Source organism: Nymphalis io, chromosome 15, assembly GCF_905147045.1.
Source record: "Nymphalis io chromosome 15, ilAglIoxx1.1, whole genome shotgun sequence".
NCBI classification, from domain to species: Eukaryota; Metazoa; Arthropoda; class Insecta; order Lepidoptera; family Nymphalidae; genus Nymphalis; species Nymphalis io.
In genome coordinates this window covers 2,868,062-2,894,495 of record NC_065902.1, presented here as the reverse complement: position 1 = coordinate 2,894,495, position 26,434 = coordinate 2,868,062, and the positions used below count along the sequence as shown (strand labels likewise).

The window sequence follows — 26,434 nt, the reverse complement described above, 5'->3', positions numbered from 1 at the left end:
ATTAAAGTAAGAGAGTTGAGCCTGCAAGTGTGGTTTATTACTTTTGAGGATGGTAGCCGTGCCCGAAACCAGTTTAGAGGACATTACAACCAACTTCACGTTTTCTCTTGTAAAATGACAAGTGTTTAAAACAGCCTACTTAAATGAAGTATATATAGATTTGATATGAATGACCTTGAGTAAGTAAGCTAATTAAGTAAATAATTAAGCTTAAAAAAAAAAACATTAATTTCCTTTATTTTAGCTTCTTTGAAATTAAATTTTCTGCGGTCCGAACTATCTCTACAGTTAATTTCATCAAAACCGTTTCAATGGTTAAATCTCAAAAACGTACCAGAAATACAGAGCTAGAATAATTTATATGCGATTCTCTTTGAAATGCAATTTTTTACAATCTTTAACAGGGAAAATAATTACCTACTAATAAAGAAAGTGCAGGGCCGTAGTGGGTTACGCTCCGAAAAGCAGCAAACTAGAAACTAGGTCCTCGACCTTTGCAACCCGATACATAGATACTGATATACGTCACATAGACCACATTACAGTTTTAATAGTAATAAAAAGACGCTTCTATCAACGCCATTAGTGTGAAACGTGGTGTACGAGAAATATGCACAACAAAAACATGAACTTAGAACAATTAACTAATGTACAAAAAAAAAACAATGTTGATCGAATGAGCAACCTCCTCTCCTCCTCTTTTTGAGGAGAAGGTTTGGAGCTTATTCCACCACGCTGCTCCAATGCGGGTTGGTGGAATACACATGTGGCAGAATATTAGTGAAATTAGACACATGCAGGTTTCCTCACGATGTTTTCCTTCACCGTAAAGCACGAGATGAATTATAATCACAAATTAAGCACATGAAAACTCAGTGGTGCTTGCCCGGGTTTGAACCCACGATCATCGGTTAAGATTCACGCGTTCTTACCACTGGGCCATCTCGGCTCATTGTCAGTCAATTAAAGATGGACATTTATAGATGGACATTTATCAATGAATCCTAACTTTCATCATCTCCTGCCATTATCCCATTTATTTGGGTTTGATTTGTATTGAAAATGTGGCATTTTACATCTTGTGGTCCATCTGACGGAAACCTTCAGAAATCAAGGAAGAATTAAGGAATTATTTTTCTGGTAAATTCTTCGCGACCATTCAGATGATTTTGTCGCTTATGCTACACTATTGTAATATTTATGGATGCGTTTAGCAAATTTTCTCTTACTCTTAAAACACTTATGGCTTATGCGATGCCTAAATTGTAACTTGCCGGAACAAAACAATTACTATCAATTCTTACTTATGTACTTAAGTAAGTTAAGAATAAAAGAAAGTAAAAATTATGTATATAACTAATAAATGAGTAAATAAACTATATACGTGTCAAGTATAAATTTCATATTCTTGTAATAAAACTTATAAATACAAGGCTCAGTTTTATCGCTCGGCAAAATATAAAAAGGTTCTTGCTAGGAATCTATACATGTATACAAATAAATAAAATTGAAGTGACAGAAATAACTGCCTCGTTTAGTTATTATATTATTAGTTATCAAAACCAAAACAATATATTATGTTTTTTATTTTTGACTACCGCTGCCCAATATTAATATTTTACAGAATTTTCGTCACAAACTGAATTCAATGCTGGCGAAGCCTCTAATATTATATTAAAAACAAATTCACCACCACAGACAATAAAATGATTTGTAAACAAATTACGCTTTGAAAAAATTATAATCACTTTTATTCATTTTTATCGGGTTTTCAAAACATCATAAAGTAGCCGTAAGCCGTAACAGCCTGTGAATGTCCCACTGCTGGGCTAAAGGCCTCCTCTCCTCTTTTTGAGGAGAAGGTTTGGAGCTTATTCCACCACGCTGCTCCAATGCGGGTTGGTAGAAATATATAATATAATAATAAAGTAATGTATGAATATACCAATTTGTATTACAAACACAAACAGATTAACAACAAATTAATTAGCGGTTTATATAAAAGCAACAAAAAGCTTTATACCAGCATATTCATCAATTAAAGTAATCTATTGTTTAAAAGCTACCAGTTTAAAATTAACTTAATAGTGTAAAACTTATAACTCGCCCTTAATAATCTAATTCAAAGGGTAAACTTTATTTTAGTTTAATTTTAAACAATAAATGTTCGCTAATCGCTAAATGTCCTACAGCTGGGTAAAGGCCTCGCCTGCTCTTAACGCGATGTTACGCTGCTTTATCGAGGGTTGGTGGGTAAAAATTAGTCTGAATTTAATCCGAGACGTAGTGTTCCTTACGACATTTATCTTCAATAAGCACGAGATTAATTATAAACACAAATATAACATCAAATTCGACGGTACTTGCTTTTATCTAAGCCCTTGTTTTTGGGTAAAGATCTACACGTTCTCTATACATTTATACATACTCTACAATTGAACACAGTACAATATATACTATTAAATACATATATGCGTAAATGACTTGTAAACTTTATCATATTTCCTCCTGGTAAAACATCAGATAATTATAGAACAATATTCGATGTTTCTCTATTACTTACAAATATAACAACGACTGTTTATATCAACAAAGTTTGATTAAATACAAGATTCTGCTATAAAACGAGCTATTTCTATTCCTCTATTGTAAATAGTCCCTGTGAGCGTTACCAGTCTATTTGTATTAGCCCTTAGCTTTGTCTTTTAGTTAAAATCCGAGGTTAAACTATCGAAGCAAATAAATGAAGAACTTTCTCTTAAATAGATTAGTTTCTTTTTAGCAGATTAAAATAGTGGTTCGTTGAAGTAATATAGTATACAGAGCCGAGATGGTCCAGGTTCAAACCTGTTGAATTTTCGTGTTTAATTTGTGTATTCATAATTAGTGCTATGAAAAAACTACTATATGTGTATATCACCATCCCGCATAGAAGCAGCGTGGTGGAATAACCTTCAAATTATATGAAGATGATGCCTCAACCCAGCAGTGGGTGGCATTTACATGTGTTACATTTTTACAAGTTTTTTTTTTTATAGTATAAACAAAAAATGAAATTACTAATTGAAAGTTGAGTGAGATGAAAAATCATTGCCTTTTCAGCTCTTCAATTAGTGTTTATAATTCGTCTCGTGTTCGACGGTAATGAAATACATTTTGACGAAACTTGTATCAGGTATGTGACGTATGTACGTATATTCAGGAGCCCACAGTTTAACGTCGCAAGTGAAAAAGCGTCAAAACATCTTCATACGTTGTTTATCTTTATTCTTCTCACAGGAAATATGAGGAACTTACCCAGTAGGGCATTTACGCGTGATTTGAATGACAGCAGATAACAATTATTTATTTAATAGTAAATGGCATACACATGTTTATTGAAAATGATATTACGTAGAATGTCATTCTTTCTATCTAGATCTAACACTTATTGTTTTTAACTTAAAACGATATATCTTAAACATTTTAAAACTATCACGGAAAATCATGCTCGCCTTTTATTTACATTTCAATTTCGAATCGAACTATACGTTCTGAAATATTTCAGTTCAATCGATTTTTAAATAACATACCAGGGAAATATTGAATTGCTCCATGACGTACGCCACTCAAACCTAAACGTTAGAAATTCATAAAATTTCAACAGTCAACTTTATTTTTTACTTTTTGTAATCACTTTTATTGCATATTTGTTGTATTAGGCCCATATTGGTATTCTGGATATTGCCCGATCTAGACATTTGCAAGTCTTTATCCATCGCGTCTTAAAATATTACTCGACTATACTCTCGCTCTGATTACTACACTACTTAAGGTAATATTGACAGAGTGACGGGACGGCGAATAAGTAAATTCGTTATATTTTCTTTCAGTATCAAAGGCTATTTAATGTAATCAAGTCCCTTTATAACCGCACTCCGCCTTTGATTGAGGTAAATTTGCTTAATAAATTGTTAAGAATCATAAAGTTATATAGATAATTATGGAGCTTATTCCACCGCGCCGCTCCAATGCGGTTTAGTGGAATACACATGTGGGAGATTTTCGGGAAATTAGACACGTGCAGGTTTCCTCAAGAATCACAAATTAAGCGCATGAAAATTCAGTGGTGCTTGCCCGGATTTGAACCCACGATCATCGGTTAAGATTCACGAGTTCTTACCACTGGGCCATCTCGGCTCTCTATTTGTTTAAGATGATTAAGTATATTTATGTCACCATTCATTTAACAAATGTTTCTTAATCTAAGTGAAACAATAGTAATGAATAATGAATATGTTGTGAGTACATAATGAGAATCTACGGAATGACATTACTGGTATTAACTATGAGAGAATTGATATATATATAAGAAATATTCTAAGAGATGCGTGCGTTGATCGTCGATCCTAATAATCAACAGTATGTAACTTATTTAACTCGCCCTTTAAACATTTCTATTATCGAGACGAAATAAAAATAATAAATTTAATTAAGCGCTTAAACAGTTGCAATATTAAAACTCAAAGGATATTAATACAATGAACATTCTTTTCATTACTTTGTTATGTAATATTTGAACTGTAACTTTATTCGGATTTTTGTTCATAAATAAATAGTGTTTTATCGATAACGTTTTATTAAGAAAAAAACAAAATAAACTTATAGGCACTTTTTAATTATTATGTTACAGGATAAAATCGAATACTACCACAGATAAAATATGTAATCATAATATAGTCACTCGTTTCGTCGAATAAGAATTAACTATCATATTATGCACTACGAAATTTATTACGACTGTATAAAAATATATAGGAGTTTTCTAATTAAAAAAGTAACTAAAACAATTTAATCAATATAGATAAAGTATTGCACAATCTTCATATTGTCTGGTAATTACGTTCAAATCACTGAGCATGATTTTAATATTATGAATAGCTGAGTGCGTTTTTGTCTGCCGACACTATCGGCTTCCCATTTGTTGCTCTCGTAACAATATTAAAAAAATATTATTCTACTGATTAATTACGTCACGCGTGTTCAACTTGACAGATTAAATAGACAAATCATTCATTACTTAATTTAATATTATATATATATTATAAGCAACTAATTCATCGAATTCAGTAATAACAAAAATTTTGTTGTCATTACGTATAAGTAAGCCTATAAATATCCTAATGTTGGGCTAAGACCTTTCTTTTTGGAGCATATACCACGCTGCTCTGGTGCAACCCGCATTGTGGTGGATACTCGTGTCATGGACTTTGATCCAACGCATGTGGTATCAAGCCCACTTGAAAATTTAGTGAAGCTTGCCCGGTTTTAAGCCCGTAATCTTCATTTAAGATTTCCAAACACTAGGCCACCACGTTTCAGTTACGGAAAGTTCGCGTCGAATGAATTTAGTTTGCAGTTATTTATGCTTAGATACGAACTCTTGGTTCACTCGGTGGTAGAGCTTTGTGTAAGCTCGTCTGGGTAGGTACCACCCACTCATCAGATATTCTACCGCAAAACAGCAGTACTTGGTATTGTTGTGTGGTTGTGTTGTGTTTGTTTGAAGGGTGAGTGAGCCAGTATAATTACAGGCACAAGGGACATAACATCTTAGTTCCCAAAGTTGGTGGCGCGCATTGGTGATTTAAGCGATGGTTAACATTTCTTACAATGCCAATGTCTATGGACGCCTTCCTATTCTATAAAAAAAATTGTCCAAACGAATATATTACATTGAAAACTTCAACACAGAGACAACCTTCCTAAACTCACAGGATCTAATAAATTCACTAAAACCAAGATATAAGTTAACATACAATATAATAAATATGTAAATATAGATTAAAAAAAAAATATTTTTAACAAAGTGGAAAATAAACTTTATATAATGTATACAACATAGGTATTTCAATACATAATATGTATATGTTCGAATTCAAGCTTTTACAATTACCTAAATCATACAATATGCACGAGTCTATTATGGTCACGATATGTAATTATTGTAAAGCAATAAAAATGTCTGCCACAGGTGGACTAAGCTCTCTCCCCTTTTGAAAAGGTTTGGAGCTTATTCCGCCACGCTGCTCCTGCGGTTGGTGGATAAACATAAAGCAAATTTCTATTCGACACATGCAGATGCTCACGATGTTTTCCTTCACCGCCAATCACAAGTTAAGCACGTGAAAATTCAGTATTGCTTGGTTGGGTTTGAACCCGCAATCCTCGGTTAATTATCATGTTCAACATGTTCTTACAAATGGGTATTTTTTTTTTAATTCTAGCAACACTCCTTAAATTTCCACATATAAAGTATCTATAATAACATTTACTTAATATTCCAATAGGAAACTGGTATAAAGTTGCGTTAACCATTATATCAATAATAATGTTTTATAGTAGATGAGAAAAAAATGACGTACTTGTATTTTCCAATTATTAAACAATTTGTAAAATAATACAATTGTCAGTCTAAGAGCAAATTGGCTCCATTATTCATAATATATAATGACATCAACACACATTACAACAAATAGCATATAATATATATATATAAGTATGTAGTAACAGCCTGTGAATGTCCCACTGCCGGGCTGAGGCCTCCTCTCCCTTTTCGAGGAGAAGCCTGTTGGAATAAGCTCCATACCTTCTCCATATAAATATATAAACGATTAAAAACCAAAGTTATAGTAATATCTATTTATATATTCTTCAAAAAACATTCCTAGATAAAATTATTATTATTCTATATAAATCAAGTACTTATATAAATATAAATACTATGAAACAAATTATTTCACAGCAAATATATTGCAATTACTAAAATTTAATGTTTTAATACGATTGCACTGCTTCCTTAAAGTTTTAGTAAGCCATTACTATATACCGACTGGCGCGCTATCTATTGTCCGTTGATGGTACTATGCCAGAAGCTTTGACGCAAGTACCAACAGCAACTGTATGAACTTTGAACTCAATCGGATGAGAAATTCGCGAAAGTAACAAATACGAACAGAAATATTAATATTCATGTATAAGATTTAAGATTTAGTAACTTATATGTTTATGCTTAATATTTCTAGTCAACGATATATCCTACGTAAACAAATAAACAAGATAATGATAAAAACATATGCATAATACGATCTCTATTTATATACTTAAATGTGTTGTCGAAGACGACTATAATATATTTTTACATAATGCGAATTTCGAATGTTTGATTGAAGATAAAAATTATAAAAATAAAACTACCTAACATTTAGCTCGGTAGTTTTAATGTATACTTTTGAAACACTCTCTCAAAGGCAAGATTATATAAACTAAACTTATTATACCATAGAATATTCCTATATATGCCTTTAACAAAAGGCTTAACAAGTATAAGAGATACTTACCTATATTTATATAGCCTTATATACTACCTTAAACGGATGAGCAAAAAGCATAGAAAATTACTTATATTTTCTGAAACACTCATCGTCGTCACACGGACAAAAAAGATTAACTTTTTAAAAGTATCCTTTTTCAAGTAGCTATGATAAAATTGTAATTGTCACTTACAAATATATTCTTTAATTCAATAATTATTATTAGCATTTTATCAGTTAAAATCTATGTAGTTAAAGATAATTCATAACTACATGTAAAACACAGTAATTTTAGTAACGCAATATGATTAATGGTGTTGTTTTAATGTACTAGCTTACATTTTGTTATACTAATTATATAAATTTTTAAGATCACAGCGACCTGCCTCAACCTCGGGTAATAAACAATATTAGTAGAACTTGCTAAGCAAACTAAGTGTTGGATCTTAATACAAACAACTTTCTGAGTGTATTTCGTTTATAAGTCACTATTAAATTATTATGTACTAATTTCAATATAAAAATATGCTACTAGTTGTCTATAGGGATGTTATGTTTAAGAAATATGCAGATGAAGAGAATCTCAAAAATGACTCCTTGGGACTCAAGCTTGATTCATACTAAATTTCATCAAAATCGGTTCAGTGGTTTACCTCTGAAAACAGAACAGACAGGCAGATATGCTTTCGAGCTTATAATATTAGTATACATTATTTTATTCATCCATCTTCTATATATAGCTTTTTAGGCGACCTTTATTCCTTGGTATAAAACTTAACTAAATCAAGACAAGGCAGAAATACAATACTGTTGTAAATTAAAGTATTTAGTTTAAGTATTAATAAATTTGAGTTAACTAACTTTGCGCAATTTTTTTTTTCTTTAAGTATTTTGAAATTTATTTTTAATTTTTATTTGACCGAATGAAAATTATAGTAATTTTCATTCGGTTTTTAGATTAATTCTAATATAAAGAAAGCTTAAAGTGTTATGTTAGATATAAATACCATATACGACGATTATATGCAATTATATACCCATGGGAGGGAAATGCAAATCTAATAATAGATGACTGAGTTAGGTCAGAACACCATGAATATGTTGACTACGCAGAATGTATCGTCGATAAAGTTACAGTACTGCTCCTAGTTACAGGAGTATTTGCATGACTGACTTACGTGACATATATTGACAATAATTAATACAAGCATTGTGTTCTATATACATATCCACATTTTTTTAATTTTTTTAGGAAATAATTTTTCAAATGGTATTTTTTTACCTAAATAATATTAAATATATTAAGTAAATGCAATTTAAAATATTCTTTGTAATTTGTATTTTTTTTTTTATTTGTCTTATGGTTTTTATTCTAAAATATATAAATATATATGTATGTGTATAATATTGATATTATATTGTTTTGTACTCACCAACGATAGGCACTAAAAGAAATAAAATCTTCCATAAACAATACATATTATTCTTCATTTTTTAATTATTATCCCGCACTTTTTTCGTATGTTGCAACTGAACAAAACCTTCTTTTGTCTATTTAATTACCGCCAAATATTGGCGGTCTAACGTTAATTTCGTTTTCATAATTAGAGCCAATTCACATAATATATATCCTATTCCAAAACCTAAACACACACTGGCAACTTTTTTAAGAGGGAAACCTTTTTGGTGTTCCCGGTGTTTAAAAAAATAAAGTTTTGCGCGCGTCGTGCGCCGTACACACGAACGAACTTCGAAATAACGACGTAAAGGTACGCATACACTACGCTCGGTGATCGACCCTACCGGAACCACACTCGATAGCTTCGCGACTGCCGACTCCATGTGCACCGCACCGAAACGCGCTTTCGACCAACTAATCGTTTGCTGCTATATCGGACTTTGTTTGACCGTGTCGCGTTAGACATAAGGTCCAAAATCGCATGCGTTTTGTTTTCGTAAAGTTTTAATGTTATGTTAATGCTTCACGCGTAGTTTTGTGGAGCGTACGCGCATAGAAAAGCACGTTGCCCCATTGTTAGTATTGTTCGGCAAAAGTAAAAACAGAACGGTAAAAAAGGACACCGATAAAGACAGTTACGCAGGACTAAGGAATGTGGATGTTTGTGTAATAAATCATAATAATTTTGTACCGACGTGTCGCTACTGCGTATACAATAGTTGTTTTTGTTGAACCAATTACATTATATGAACTGGTAATAAATTCGTTATAAAGGCGTTACTGTTGTAACTTTGACTTAGACCAAGATTACAGAACATATGGAATACTATTAAATGTTTATATATGATCACGGTAAATAGTTTTTTTTTTTTTGCAATGTTCTTATCTTTTTTTATTCAGAGCGTTTAAGGCACGTGTTGCGGCTACTCTGCCAGACGGTCATCAATTCTTCGTTTCTCGTAAGGGGTTCTCTGAATATAGAGTACCAATATTCCAGAAATATAAAGCGCAATATAAGTAATGGAAGAATCTTTTTACCTTCATTTAAAAAAATAGTTTTTTAAGATTTGAATATGTAAAGCTCATTTTTATATGCAAATTGGCAATATTTAATAAAAACACTTTCTAAGTAAAAAATACTTCAGAAGAGATAATTAAAAAAAACTTAAATTGGCGTCTGGATTAATGGTTAAGATCAAAGTATCTCACCGCTAACCCACCGCGACCATAAAAGACGCAATTGGACATTCATTACAACTTTACTATTATTTTTTTAGTTGTGGTACTCTTGTAGTGCAGTGCAGAATTCACTACAAGAGTAACCGTAACCGTAACAGCCTGAGAATGTCCCACTGCTGGGCTAAAGGCCTCCTCTCCTCTTTTTAGGAGAACGTTCGTATAGCTATATATATATAACTATGCTTATATTTAGTTTTATTTCAGTGACTTTTACTTAAATAACATATTATATATAGCTGCTACTGAGAATTTCTGGCTAGAAAAACTCTAAAGACTTTCAGTGACTGATCCGGAATTCGAACTCAGAACTCAGAGGATTTAAGTACCCACTAGAACAGTAATCTTATTTTTTGTATTTTCGGGTGAAATAATGTATGTATATACTTACTACATTTAATTTTTTTTGAAAACCAAAGATTTCATTTAATTTTTTTGAAAACCTCAAGTGAAGCCATAATCGGTTGTTTTTTCAAAAGGCTCCATAGTTTCATAAATAATAAAGGAGGAAGCTCGGCTTATTAAAATATACACACTTTATTCAGATTTCATGATATGCCATAATTTAATGTCCTTGGGTGTTTTTTTATAATTGTCTATTTTTTACGCCACAATCAATGTCTAAATTCGTTATCTGAATCTATAGGTATATCCGTGCTTTGGCTACTGAACTCTATGGAGTAGCAAGTTTCATACCAGTAGACTTACGGAAAATAGGCTGTGACACACGGACAGATTGACAAGAGACTGATCCTATAAATCTTTCGTTTATCATAGGATGTACGAAACCTTAAAACTTGGACGCTTTCAATGGCGAAGAGTTGGACGCACAAAGCCGAAAACATCGATCCACGTGCAATTGCCTCCAACATCTTTGACATTAATTCTATACTTATGAATTTGTTGCTAACAATAGTTTTTATATTTTGCCAAAAATGCACGTGAAACAACAATTTACTCGTCTACGTTCACATATTACAAAATTAATCCATCGTCAAGATAAACTATTTTATGTGAATCTGAAAAACAAACAAACATATAATCTGTGAAACTACATCGCAACCCAAGAGAAGTCACTGGAGGGATTTGACGTCAGTAGTTCGATTCTGTAAGAACTCTTTTCATTCCTGACCTTCACGAGTGTTGTGATGTTGGCAACCGACTTATGCTGATATACTATTTTGACGCATGTATTCTCGAAATGTTATAATTATTATGGTCAATGTCGCATATCACTTTCTGACATTTCACGATCGATTTCTGTATTTAGTTTCGAGTTTGTTCTTACAGAATAGCATTACTGTTTTTATATTGTTATTAAACTTTATCATTTAATTATATTGTCCCGACCGGACGTTTCATCATTGCCGATATACATGTAACATTTTCGCGCTTTTATAGAAATATAATATATATTTATAAAATAAGTTTTTTTTAAACAAAGATATAGTCCCACTTCGTAAATGTAAATTAAGGATTTTATCCCGTTCAAATTTTTAACAAATGAGATGTAAAGCGCCAACCGTTTTCTCCGTACTGTGCTAATGCATCGTACAACACGCCCTGTGTATATTTTTACGCCATGATATAAATATCTCGTAATAACGTGATATTACTAAAACTACCGCATTGCAAAGTTTAAAAGGCAATTTTTATCTACATAAAATGTTTAAAAATTAATATGTTAAATATTTTGATAAGGAACTCATATAGAACAGAAAAAATGGTTACTGTAAGTTTAAATCAAATAATCAAAATAAACTTTATTCCAGTACACTCTTGCAAGCACTTTTGAATCGTCATTTTACAAGATTAAGTTCATTTAAAGCCACCAACGGTTCGTAATGTAGATTCTTCCGAGAGGAACCGGCAATTAACTACAAGCTCTTTATGTCAATCAAGTTACATAGATAATTAAATACAAATTAACAGACTGTGAATGTCCCACTGCTGGGCTAAGGCCTCCTCTCCCTTTTTGAGGAGAAGGTTTTGGAGCTTATTCCACCACGCTGCTTCAATGCGGCTTGGTGTAATACACATGTGGCAGAAAGTCGGTTAAATTAGACACATGGATGTTTCCTCACGATGTTTTCCTTCACCGTCAAGCACGAGATGAATTATAATCTGGTGGTAGGGCTTTGTGCAAGCTCGTCTGGGTAGGTACCACCCACTCATCAGATATTCTACCGCAAAACAGCAATACTTGATATTGTTGTGTTCCAGTTTGAAGGGTGAGTGAGCCAGTGTAATTACAGGCACAAGGGACATAAAATCTTAGTTCCCAAGGTTGGTGGCGCATTGGATATGTAAGCGATGGTTGACATTTCTTACAATGCTAATGTCTAAGAGCGTTGGTGACCACTTACCATCAGGTGGCCCATATGCTCGTCCGCCTTCCTATTCTATAAAAAAAAAAAAAATCACAAATTAAGCACATGAAAATTCAGTGGTGCTTACCCGGGGTTGAACCCACGTTCATCGGTTAAGATTCACGCGTTCCTATCACTGGGCCATCTCAGCTTCAATTGTAAAATACAATTGAATTATTTATTAATTATTAATATTATTATTAATAATTATTAAAAGTAATTATATATAATTTATTAATTATTTATCCTGCATGGAAACCATTGAATATTACATACTTTTTTTCCCCTATATCATCCTTTATTAAGTAATACACATTATTAATTCAAGTTTAATATGTTATTTACACCGTAAATATAACTTTGTTAAAAACATGCAAGGTCATGACGACGGAAGGTCATCTATAAAATATTATATGCTGTCGTTGAGTTTTCTGTGTCTTGTCTTTTACCTTGGATATCCGCAAATCCCTTGTACAAGTTTTTTTTTATCTGTTAAAGTTTCGAAAGCGTTTTCTTCGAAACCACCTAGGTAAACGGTGTTCATTCTGACACTAAAAATATATTTATATGAAAGTTCCTTATTCATTGATTAACTAGTTTTTGTGTGACATCGGAATCAAACAATGAAAACTAACCTCGTTAATATTTATACTTACGCAATGTCAATGATTCTATTCATTTATAATTAAGATCTTTGGAGTACTTCCTAGCTAAAACCACTACAACAACAAAGCTGTTGGTTGGCAGGCTTATATATTGTTTATTGTACTAATATCTAATAATCAGTCATAATGGACAATGAAAATGTTTAATAAATTTATAAAGCTTAGTAATAAATAATTCCATTGCGCCCACAATAAAGAGTAAACAAAATTACTAAAATTCTTAAAACAATAAAATGGCGTTTTATCGCTAAGTACTGATCTATTACTAAAGTTACAAAACTAACGATAACAATATAGTCCATGCAAGTACAAATCAAATTATTAGTATTAAAACATATCTGGGTTCGGTCTGCCCATCCCAGTTATCGTCAAAGTGCCTTTAAACGCTATGAATATTATCGAGTTTTTACATAATTAATTATAGTTTTATCACGCGTAAAGCGAATTGTTTTAAAGTGTGTAAGAGTATGCATTGTAGTGAGGTAATAGCTTCTAGGTAATAAACAGATCGCTATAATAAAAAAAATACATATCTTTATATCGAATAAATAACTTTTCAGTTTCCAAAGTTGATGGTGCATTGGGTATGCAAGGAATGGTTAATTTCATACAGTGCCAATGTCTTTGGTGTGGGACCACTTATCATCTATGTGGCCCGTTTTTCAGTTCGCCTACTAATTATAAATTAAAAAAATTGTTTTTTTTTTTAATAACATATCATGTTTTTGTAGCAGCGTTTCATTTTAAACGAAATTTACAGACTGAGAATCCTAAATCAGCAAATCCCTTCTGGTTATAAAATGAAATTTCAAACAATTAAAACTCAATGAAAATTAAAGCTTCTAAATAATGTTTTAATAAAACCAGTCAATTCAAGGTGTTATGCAATATGCGATTTTGTTCTTTTTGCTGGAAACAGTTCAGGCGCGAGTTAGAGTTTACGTGCTTTCCGAGGCACGGGAGTGTAAACACTGCAAACTTCCAAATGCCGGACTACCGAGAATTTCTGGCCAGCTAAACCACTATAGAGTAAGTATTACACTTGTGTATACAAGTTATAAAATATATTTTCAAATTTTGAATCAAGAAAATAAAAATCGAAATAAAATAAAAATAATAATTTATTAAAATATTATCACTTACTTTAGTCAACAGATGAATACTAAATAATGTAATACCTTTGAATTTATTATTATGCAATATTAATAAAATATAATATAAAAAAATAATAAAAATGTTTTGAAATGTTAAAAATGTTTTATGTACTGAAAGGAATTAAATCTTGTATACTTTTTTAATCTCGCTAACACCAAATGTGTGTCAAAAAATTCATCTCTATTGGTTGTCTGAAACTGGCTTAAAATTTGACCCACTTTTAAGCATACTAGTAAATTGGCCACATTGGCACTGTAAGAAATATTAAAAATCCCTTATTTCATGAAGGTGCAACCAATCTTGGCCAATAAGGAGTTATATCCCTTGTGACTTACCCGATACTTCAATCCGAAACACAACAATACTGATTATTTTTCGTTTAGCGGTAGAACATATGATAAGTGGATGGTACCCACCCAGATGGGCTTGCCCAACAACCAAGTATCATATAAAATAGTGTAATATATTACACAATTACAATACAAATGAATTCAAATAAAAGGTTCAAGATACGTTAAGAATCTTCTCACTTTGATATCCATACAATCTACAAAAGTGGTAATACAGCTCGAATACACGAAAATACTCCATGTTTTTTGGAATAAAGTAATTTACATCGCTTAAAAAACGTTGCTTTTTTTCAAAGTGGGCACTAGCAAGGAAGTAGGCGTAACAATGAAAACGGCAATGAAATTCATGTCAAGATGAAAGTATGGAAGTAAAATCCAGCCACGTAAAGCCAGACTTTTATACACCAAGTGCCTAATTAGTAGTTAATTTTCAGAATTTGTGCGAATAAAAAATGTCTTGTGTTTTTTTTTAATTAAAAAAACGTTTATCGTATTGTTTATCTAAATTCGTTATTTAAAAATTTATTACAAACTAAGGTAACTGGCTGAAATTCACACAGTCAACTTTCTTGCTGTGCTAATTCTTTTTATTCTATTTTATTTTTAATAGATGGACAAACAAATCGACCACCTGATGGAATGAGTTCTAAGTTTATATTAGTTATGAGTTTTAAGGTGGTGTCGGGCACGACACCACCAACTCTATAAGAAGCAGGAGTGGTTTTAGTTATAACACCAGACACAACATTTGAACATATGAAACAGTGGCTTAGCATAGGTCTATAGCACACGGTGCGGGTCCCAAATTTACCACCACTTTTGCACTTAAATATAAAATATTTGGCGCATTGTAAAAATAATACTCTTATTCAAACACTAACCTGAAAAGTGAAATTGAGGTTTTGTTGACATATGAACTACATACAAGAGTGTATGTGTATGTGTGTATGTGTAAAAAAAAAACAAATAAAAATTTCATTGACAATATTGCATATTATTGTAATTTTTTACTGTACATATGAAATGCCGCCCCCGCTAAAGTGTCGCCTGGTACGGACCACGGATTTCATGATGTTAGGTCCCTTGTATCTAACACTGTCTCACACTATGCTTCAAAGAATCAAGCAAATCATCTATTTTTTGGCGCACATAACAGTACTACGTTATTTTTGCGCTAATAATACTTTAATTTATTTTGTAATTCATCTCGTTCTTATATATATTACCAACACTGAGAGGCAAGTAAATAAGATACAGAACTGTTGCACCAAAATAGGACAGCTCAGTAAATTGGGTTTCAATTACTCCTTAAGGGGGTTTCCACCTGCGAGAAGGACATGGCTGGCTACTCAGTACTACAAAATGCTATTAGGCAATGAATTCATCTAAATTTAGATTTTCTGCCGACAACGCCGAAATCGCAATGCAATGTATTATAGACTTATTTTCTGATGAAGGTTTGTAAGAATTTAGAGAACCGATTAAGAGATATTCAAATTGATTATATAATAACAACAATATTTTAATATTAGGCATAAACGGCCTTACTCATGAACGTTGTTTAGGGGGCGATTAAAGAATGCCTTTTTCTTTCGAATATCAAATCAATAATGACAAAAAGAGCGAAATCAGTCATTAACTAAGCAGCTGCAACGTTTATAAGTACGGCCGAAAGTTGTCACGTCAATCAATATAACTATTAAATTTGAATAAAACTGTAGCGTATAAAATTTCTTTTAAACAATAAAACAACTCAATTTTCCACGTCTTTTCTTTTATTTATTTTTTATTAAATATGAACAACTTTAAGGTGATCATGAAACATTTTAAAACTTTTCTTGTTTATTTAAGTTTTCATAATTTGACTTAAGAGTAACATTCAAACAATAAAATTATTGCGTTTTATTTTTGAACTGAGATAGTCTGGTAGTATTAAATCCACATAGCAATACAAGTTTATTATCTTATATTTATACTATTATTAGTTGTCTATGCACTGCCGGGCAAAAGACTTCCCATTACTTCCAAATTCATTACTTTTAAAATTTAAATCTCATATATTTTTTAAAAGAGGTTTTTTAGTTCGCCTCTATCTCTTTTCCTGTCTGGCGCGAAGCCTGACTTATTTGTGCTCCCTTTTTCCCAAAGATTGTAGACATACCATAGACATATACAGCCCAATCGTTCTTATTTTGAAACGCAATGCAGTTTTTCGATCTAATCTTTGAAGCCCAGTAGTAACATTTTATTCATTTTTGACAGTTAAATTTGAGGAGTAATGACTCAAAAAATAACATTTATTAAATTGTCTTAAAAATATAACGTAAATAATTAGAATATACATATTTATGTAGATTTACCTTACCTAATAAATATCTTGTTATGTGGCCAATAATAATAAATAATTATGACGATGTCAAAAGTTAAAAAATACGACTGCCCTGCCAAAAATTCATTCGGGATTCTAACGATATCCTACACATCTAGTTCATTCCAATTTCAAAGTTATAGTGAAATAAAGAAACTCACATATGTAAATACATGAACCCTGAAAACATTATACTCCTTTTTTGAGTAGTCGTTTAAATAAGACATTCATTTCTGTTCGCATTATAATTGATAGTGCAAGTCCGAGTAAATTATACTTCTCCCAGTGCATATGTCTATGAGTAAAAGCTACCACTTGCTAAGTGACACGCCTGCTCGACTGTATTCCTAAAAACAAATAATTATCTTTAGTATAAATAAATTGATAATTAAACCTATTGAACTCAAACAGATTCACAAATATATATTTTTGTATAAATATATCTCTGTATATAAGCGAAATATCACTGACTAACTCATCACGAGATCTCCGAAACTATAGGTCGATTGACTTTAAATTTAGCATAGTTAGTAGTTTAGCATAGTCAGTTATATAAAAAGTTAAATAAAAAGGGATTATTCACAAATAAAAAATGAAAGAGGTTGATTTATATGAATTTAAATCCTAAGAAGTCGGAACGAGCCCCTATTTTATATATAAAATTAGCGTACTAACGATTATAATACACGGACCAATCCTCGCGACATTAAATATAATTATTTAAACATTGCGAGTCGAATATTGAACTAGATATACCTTGTACGACAGAAAGAATTATTCCAGCAATTTCTCATTGAAGTGACAGTGCCATAAAATATTTGCGCAATAAAACATAGGCGACTTTTATCTTTCCAGTATTTTCTTTTATTAGTGTAAATATAGTAAGCTATAATCTATCAATAATATTATAAAGTTGTAAGTTGAATTTATTTTCTTCAAAGCCAAAAACTTTAAACTTTCACGTTTCAAGATTACATTAAAGTTTCAAAACGGACAACGCCTACCTATATTATATTCATTCCAATTGAATTAAAGAAAAACTCTAATATATATATTTTGTGAATGAAACGATTATTTAAGTATATTTTTTGCTCGATGTAAGGTTGTTTCACTTTGCCGTACTCTGTGTAAACCCGTCTGGGTAGGCATCACCGTCTCATTACATATTCTACCGCCAAACAGCTATATTTAGTATTGTTGTGTTTCGGTTAGAACGGTAAGTGAATATACATAACATCCTCATTGCGCCACAATGAGAACAAAAACGTTATGTCCCATGTACCTACAGCGGATCCGTATATTATATACTATAGTTTCGTATAATATTATTTATATTTTCTATTCATTTAAAACTAAGCCTGTAGATGATGTGAAGAATAAAATTAAAAAAAGGAATTCGTCATTACTATTTATAAATAAATTTTAATTTTACATTATTTCTAAGCTATCAGAACGGTCGAATGACAAATAAAAACAACCCGCCCAACATATTGAAATTCGAATGTTTATATTAAAATTATATGCAAATATACTTATCATACGGAACGTTGAACCCCGTCGCGGCGACAGAATCCAGGATATAACAAAATATGAATTCCCACAACGCCGGCGGCGGCAAAGGGGACCCTGATTCGGGGCCAAAGCGTGTATTGGGAACGTATTTCACGGTTACCCGAGTAAACCTTTGAATCGACATGTTCTTTCAGAATCAGTAGACATATGTACCTGCGCTGAAGTCGGCTATATTCATGTCCTTCTAATTTATTTCTTTTCAATTACGATCCTATGTAGTTGTGATTATAATTTACTTTTTGCTTTCTCGGGTCCAAAATATATCAACATAAGTTTGTCAACGTTTCACGCGTGAGTAATAATAATAATAATAATATCCTGGAACATTTTTCACACACGGCCATCTGATCCCAAATTAAGCTTGTACAAAGCTTGTGTTATGGAAACCAGACAACTGATATACTACATATACTACTTTTCTTTTGTAAATACATACTTATAAAGATAATTACACCCAGACTCAGAACAAACAGACATGTTCATGCACACAAATGTCTGTCCTGGGTGGGAATCGAACCACGCCAACCAGCTCGTCAAATAATGAAATGCGTTGTTACATAATAGCATTACTGTCATACCTAAATTGATAATGAATGAAATTGTTATAAAATAAATTTAAATAAAACTCACATATGTACGAATAATCTGATGCGAATTACGTTTCTAGAAAAAAATATGCTAAAGTCAATTTGGACAGATGCCGTTGTTTTTTTACAAATATTTAAATACATTCAAACTTTTGTATGACAAAACAAAACAGGAATTTAATCTGTTATTTTGCCAGGTTTTCATTATCAACCGTGAGTTGCATGAAAAATATTGTATGAATTTGGACACCCTGGGTCTTTTATATTACTTTTTATAAATAAATTACTGACCTAATGGTAACTGAATTTATATATTTAAGTTATATTTATTATTAAAATATTTTTGATATTTCTTAAAATGGGAGGCAATAACGAATAGTATTATATCCAATGTATTTTTTTATTAATTACCTATATATTTTTCACTCACACGACACTCTCTATAGTCTGTTGTTCGGGTTCTGTGAGCGATAGTCTCTCTTGAATAAACTAGCGAATGAAGTTTCGAAATGAGTGGATCGTGTATTTAATTCTTTCCACTTGACAGTCGGATGTGACGTCACTAATGGTCACAGGCGGGTTTGGCGGACTATGTCGTGGCATGGCTTGACTCGGCATGTGGCGTGGCGTTACATTATTAATATATATGAAAAGTCATTGTGTTGTAATCGAAAACATCGAATAAATTATGGAACACTTTTTTTATTTAGTAAAAGACAACAGCGTCGCACTGGACAGCCACGTCTTTGACCAACCCTATGTTATCATAATTATCGTGGAAAATACCTTATGCATAAAAATGCCTTAAGATCACTTTCAATTACAGTAGAAACTTTTCTATCACCACTTTTAAATCACCATGTCAATGGGCGGTAATGATCACTAACCATGAGGTGGCCGGTTTGCCCGTCCGCCTACCTAAAGCATAAACAAAGTTTAATATGATTTAAGTAAATAATATCTCTTATATAAATATAAAAATTCCAATCTGTATATATAAATTATCTGTATTTCTTCTTTATTTCAAAGTATATATTTATGTTAGTTTTATAGTAAGCACTTAAAAACATCAGAGAATAATACAAAACAAAAAACATAATATTGTTTTGACAGTCCCCTTGCGGTTTCACCCACATGGAACCAACGGCACAATGCTTTCAGTTTAATAAGTTACAATGTTGAAACTTTACAAAAGATCACACGAAAATAATTAAAATAAAACATTCTAAAAGATAATTAAAATGATTGATTCATTATGGAAAATGTATGTATATTTTTACTGTTGCTCCAATGTTAGTCGAATTGGTGCCACTGTCACTGTGTGTAGTAGTGTAGTCACTGGTGGTAGAGCTTTGTGCAAGCTCGTCTGGGTAGGTACCACCCACTCATCAGATATTCTACCTGATGAGTGGGTAAAACAGCAGTACTTGTTATTGATGTGTTCCGGTTTGAAGGAGGAGCGAGCCAGTGTAATTACAGGCACAAGGGACATAAAATCTTAGTTCCCAAAGTTGGTGGCGCATTGGCTATGTAAGCGATGGTTGACATTTCTTACAATACCAATGTCTAAGGGCGTTTGGTGACCACTTACCATCAGGTGGCCCATATGCTCGTCCGCCTTCCTATTCTATAAAAAAAAAAAGAATTGGAGCAGCGTGGTGGAATAAGCTTCCCATCGCTTTCTCAAGAGGAGAAAAGCCTTTCCAACTGTGGGAAACAGGTGTTATTCGGTGAACCCTAAAATCTAAACTAGACCGAGCCTATATCTTAGATGTTAGTTTCTTCCTATGTAACATTTTTTTTAATTTTTATATATTATGGTTTTAAATAAGTATATGCACAAAATAGCGCGGCGGGAAATGTCACCTTCGTGCCACGAGTGTGGTGCGCCAATCGACACGGCGCAACACACCCTGACGGAGCGTGCCGCGTGGGGGCCCCAGACTCATTCCCTGGTGGCAGTTGTCGGCGGAGACCTCTCCTTGCCGAGCATTATCAACGCGATGCTCGGAAGCGAGGAGTGCTGGTCGAAAATGGTCTCCTTCTGTGAAAATATGATGTCGCAGAAGGAGGCCGCGGAGCGCGAGCGGGAAGAGAAAGCCGCTGCAAACCTGCTCTGCCGAAGAAGATCGGAAGAAGAATGAGGCGCTATACGCACCTTCTTCCTCCGCCGCAAAAGGCATCGCCGGGACTAGGGGGGTTCTCGATACTCTGGTAATCCCCCTAGATAATAAAGGCCTGCATAGGCAGGCCACCCGTCAGAGCGTCGTGGTAGCATGCGCAAGCGATCCCGTGGCGCTCCTCGTTAAGACGGAAAAGGTATCGCTGGTTTTGAGTGAGTATTCCGATCTTAGGGGCGCATTCGGTGCCTCAGACCCGAGTCCCACAACCCCCCCCCACCACTGTTCCCGTGGGGGAAACGCGTAATGTGTTTTTCCAGCGTAAAAAAATGTATATATTTCTATATAAGTATGTATTTACAAAAGAAAAGTAGTATATGTAGTATATCACATAGTATACGTAGTATCAGTAGTCTGGTTCCCATAGCACAAGCTTTGTAAAGGCTTAATTTGGAAACAGATGGCCGTGTGTGAAAAAAAAAAATCAATATTAAAAATACTAGCTATTTAACAGATCCCGACCGCGTGGAATGGTGGCAACATTTCTCCGTTGAATCAAACTTCTGATTCTCTTGGCGAGAGATGAAATAGCCTTCATGTCACTTATTTTTTTAATGTATTTTTAAGTTGCATTATTAATATGTAAAGGGACAAAATTTATATAAATTGAAATGTTAGGTATACATGATGTTAAAATCATGAGAATAAGCGGTGCTTGCCCTGATTTAAACTCTAGATAAACGCGTTTTAAGCACCGGACTATATATATATATATATATATATATATATATAGATTTTCATATCTGTTGTACCTTTGTACTTGTGTTTATAACCGTAGTTATTTTAATGAATGATTTCTCATTACTTCGAATTCGGGTCGAGTGGTCCTTCAATTGATGGCGGAGTAAAACGTTACTCACGTCCGTTATCATAATTTGTTCGTTATCATATTCATATTGTTAAAAAATATGATAATATTATCCTTAATTCGTAAAAAAATAATTATCTATCTAAAGTAAAAGTAACAGCCTGTTTATGTCCCACTGCTGGGCTAAGGCCTCCTCTCCCTTTTTAAGGAGAAGATATGGAGCTTATTCCACCACGCTGCTCCAACACAGGTTGGTGGAACACACATGTGGCAGAATTTGAGTGAAATTAGACACGTGCAGGCTTCCTCACAATGTTTTCCTTCACTGAATGAATTATAATGGTGGGTTTGAACCCACGATCATCGATTAAGATTCACGCGTTCTTACTACTGGGCCATCTCAGCTTTTATGAAAAAAATGTATCTATTTGACACAAACATATTTAATGATTTTTTTTAACAAATTACCAAAGACATACCAACCAAAAAAGATATACCAACATAAAGGCAAATAAGGTTTATTTTTCAGGTAATCCCGAGTTGACCAAAAAATAAGTTCGAATAAACCTAACCTTGAATAAAACAAATATAGAATGTAAACAAATTTAATTAAACATTCCAAAACTTCAATGAGAAATTACACAGGGAAATAATAATGATAATCGGGGGACTAATCTCCATATGAGCGGATATAATTCCGCAGCGTAACAAATCCGTGCCCTGGCTGAACTAACTTCGATCATCAGTGTTAATGCTTACATGGACGTAGAATTATTAATTATATCAACGTGGCCAGAGAGAAAATTGCCGCTCCGAATGGTTTCATCGCGAATGAATAACATTTTGTTTGAAAGAACTGAATCTAATAACGTAAATGATATAAACAATCCGAGATAGCAACAGCTGATATAGTGAATGCTTTTTATTATTAATATCATTTTGCATTTATTAATAAATAAATATAAAATTCAAGCTGATTTTTGGAAAGATTTCTCATGGTAAGTGAACACCACTATCCATAGACGCTGGCGTTGTAAGAAATATTTACCATCCTTTATATCGCCAATGTGCCACTCACCCTATGAACTTAGACGTTTCGTCACTTGTGCCTTTACTAACACTCTCTCATTCATCCTTCAAACAGAAACACAACAATGCTGTATGCAAGTATTGTTGTTTAGTCATTGAATATGCGATGAATGGATTGTATCTATACGAACAGGGTTGCACAAAGCCTTACCAACAAGTAATATATTAATGAGCACTCAAATTATTCTCTCTCTCATCAGTCGTTCGCTCTTGACAGAGTGGTCGTGGTTGACGATGACGCATAATTTTTGGCTAATGTAGCCCCCGCTATGTGTCTCCATTTGATGCAGTCTTCAGCATCTCTAGCACATTGGACTATGGAGGTCTGTGTTGCAGCTTTTATAATGTCTGTCCATCGCTTAGGTACTCGACCGCGCGACCGCTTGCCTTCCACTTGCCCTTGGACAACGTGTCGTTCCATGGAGAGTTCATTTCGAACAATGTGTCCGAAGTATTTGAGAATTCATGTTTGCACAGTCGACGAGTCTTTTTTTGATTTTTATTTCCTCCAAGATCGAGATGTTACTCCGAAATGCTGTCCAAGGGATCCGCAGCAGTCGCCGCCAACACCACATTTCGAGTGCGTCAATTTTGCGTCGGTCTTTCTGTCGAACTGTCCATGTTTCTGCGCCATAAAGAAATATAGGGAAGACCAGGCTTCTCATCAGCCGGACTTCGGTGGCTTTTGTTATATTGCGGTTGCACCAGACTCTTTTTAGCCTATCAACAGCAGACCTTCTGATAGCACATCTCTTTTGCATCTCGTCCTCACATCCACCAGTGTTTGTGATCGTGGAGCCGAGGTACACGTAGCTTTGGACTACTTCACAGTTGGAAATCATAGAGATATCTGGGTGATTCAGTTCAGCACGGTCCACGATCATCATCTTGGTTTTGACTCTATTGATCGCAAGTCCGAAGGAGAGGCTTATTGTCTCCAGGCATGTCAGCAAGTGTTCCATGTCTTCTTTTGTACAAAATTTTAATTATTCTGTTCAAAATTTTAAAGACTTTACGGGTGGTAGGGCTATGTGCAAGCTCGTCTTTGTAGGTACCACCCACTCATTAGATGTTCTACCGCAAAACAGCAGTACTTATTATTGTTGTGTTCCGGTTTGAAGGGAAAATATACCAGTGTAATTACATTACAAGGGACATAATATCTTAGTTCCCAAGGTTGGTGGCGCATTGGCGATGTAAGCGATGGTTAACATTTCTTTCAATACCAATGTCTATGAGCAGTGATGAAAAACTTACTCGTCCCATCAGGTGGCCCATTTGCTCGTCCGCCTACCTATTCTATAAAAAAGACGATTCCAGAGCTACCAGCTTCTGGTTATCAAAATTAAATATCTCATTATATTATCCATATATTTTTACCCCCACTCATGTACAAGGGTAATTAGATGTAAATAAAAATTTTAAAGCATTAGATTCAACGCGTTATAACACAGTAACTTGCGATATTTAAATTGAAACTCTATTGTTATTAAAGACCGCTTACATTAACATTAATGATGATGATGATCTCCTCATGGCCACAGCGGTCAAACTTAAGAGAAACTGCGCATAACATATTTTAGTGCACACGTGTGTGCACCACTGATGCATTGTCTATTCCCTCTCTCCCATAATCCGATGGCATGGCAATCCGACACGTAAAGAGTTCATACGCAGGATCAACGGCTTCCACTTCCAACTTCTAGACTCGAGGCAGTTACTGAGAAATTCGACAGAAAAACCCAATATTTTTTACTGGCCCGACCCGGGTTTTTAAACCAGGACCTCGGGATATTTTTTTTTACTTTTTTTTATTTTTTAGAGAATAGAAACGCGGACAAGCATATGGGCCACCTGATGGTAAGTGGTCACCAACGCCCTTAGACATTGGCATTCTAAGAAATGTTAACCATCGCTTACATAGCCAATGTGCCAACAACCTTAGGAACTAAGATTTTATGTCCCTTGTGCCTGTAATTACACTGGCTCACTCACCCTTCAAGCCGGGACACAACAATATTAAGTACTGCTATTTTGCGGTAGAATATCTGATGAGTGGGTGGTACCTACCCAGAAGAGCACAAAGTTCTACCACAAGTAAGCCTTGGCCTTATATAAAGCCACTAGACTAAAAGGCTGTATTATATATAAAACAACACTAAAAATGTGATTTAACGATAAGAGGTAAATGAAATAACAGTTTCTTTAAGCACATATCAAAATAAATTAAGTAAATAAATTATATGATATGATAAAAAAATGATTCTTATATAATTATGGCAGGAGACGGTTCCGAAGATATTAAAAGAAAAATAAATACATAAGAAAAACGTAAATAGAGAGTGGCTGATAGTAGCCTGGGTAATTGGATCTGGAAGAGTTCGTCCTGTTACGTAAATAAAACTTTTATAAAATAAAATATAAATAGAAAGGTTTTTAGTACTCTGATGTTCTCAAACAAAATACATTCTTGTTATGAAAAAAAATCAAATCCTTAATTTACCGTGGGAAGTCAGGCGTTGTATATTTGAATATATTACGTATCCATAACATTATTTATTATTTTATTACTAACATAAAAAAAATGTATTTTTATGTTATATATAATGGTCAAGCGACTAGTACGTACTTAATTGTTTTTTTTTATAAAAACCGGGAAAGCAAATGACTACACTCCACCTGATGGTAAGTGGTAGTCCAAACGCGACGAGGGCTAGTATATATTTATAATATATATTATAAGAATGTTTTGCACTAGCCGCCCCCGCCTTGCTGGCCCGTAACTATAAATAGGTAACTAAAGTTTAAGAAATAATTTTGTTTCAAATATTGGTCAAAGTTTATAGATTATTTTATTTTAAGATGTGTGTCACTCGACTTTAAAAAAAGTACGCACGCTACCATGGCAACTTATTTTAAAAGCAAACTAATCAGATTGTAAAATAGGATAATTCGTTACACGGTTGACTTAAAAAAAATAGATTCTAAAGTATTCGTGTAAATTCGTAAATTCCGATTTTTTTGTTTTTGTTTCAAATAGGTAGACTGACTGGCAATTAGGCCACCTGATGGTAAGTGGTCACTTTTGTCAATAGACATTGACACTTAAAAAATAATATTATATATATAAGCCAACTCTCGGTAATCGGTCAACTGTTTTTCATTATTGAAATTGGTTTTGCAATTTATTTATAAAAATCGTATTTATTTACCCATGCCACTTACTAATGTCATTGTAAACGTA

At 33.2% G+C, this 26,434-nt stretch overlaps 1 protein-coding gene across 2 annotated transcripts in view; it reads right to left on the bottom strand.

Annotated features, from left to right (window-relative positions):
* The window catches only part of LOC126773667 (hemicentin-2), a 106,354-nt gene extending 97,189 nt beyond the window's left edge, over positions 1 to 9,165 (bottom strand). For both annotated transcript variants that reach the window (XM_050494728.1, XM_050494729.1), the window contains exon 1: positions 8,786 to 9,165. In XM_050494728.1, the coding sequence (XP_050350685.1) occupies positions 8,786 to 8,843 (58 nt within the window). In that variant the 5' untranslated portion in view covers positions 8,844 to 9,165. The remainder of the gene's footprint in view (positions 1 to 8,785) is intronic.
* Positions 9,166 to 26,434: the final 17,269 nt, after the last annotated feature.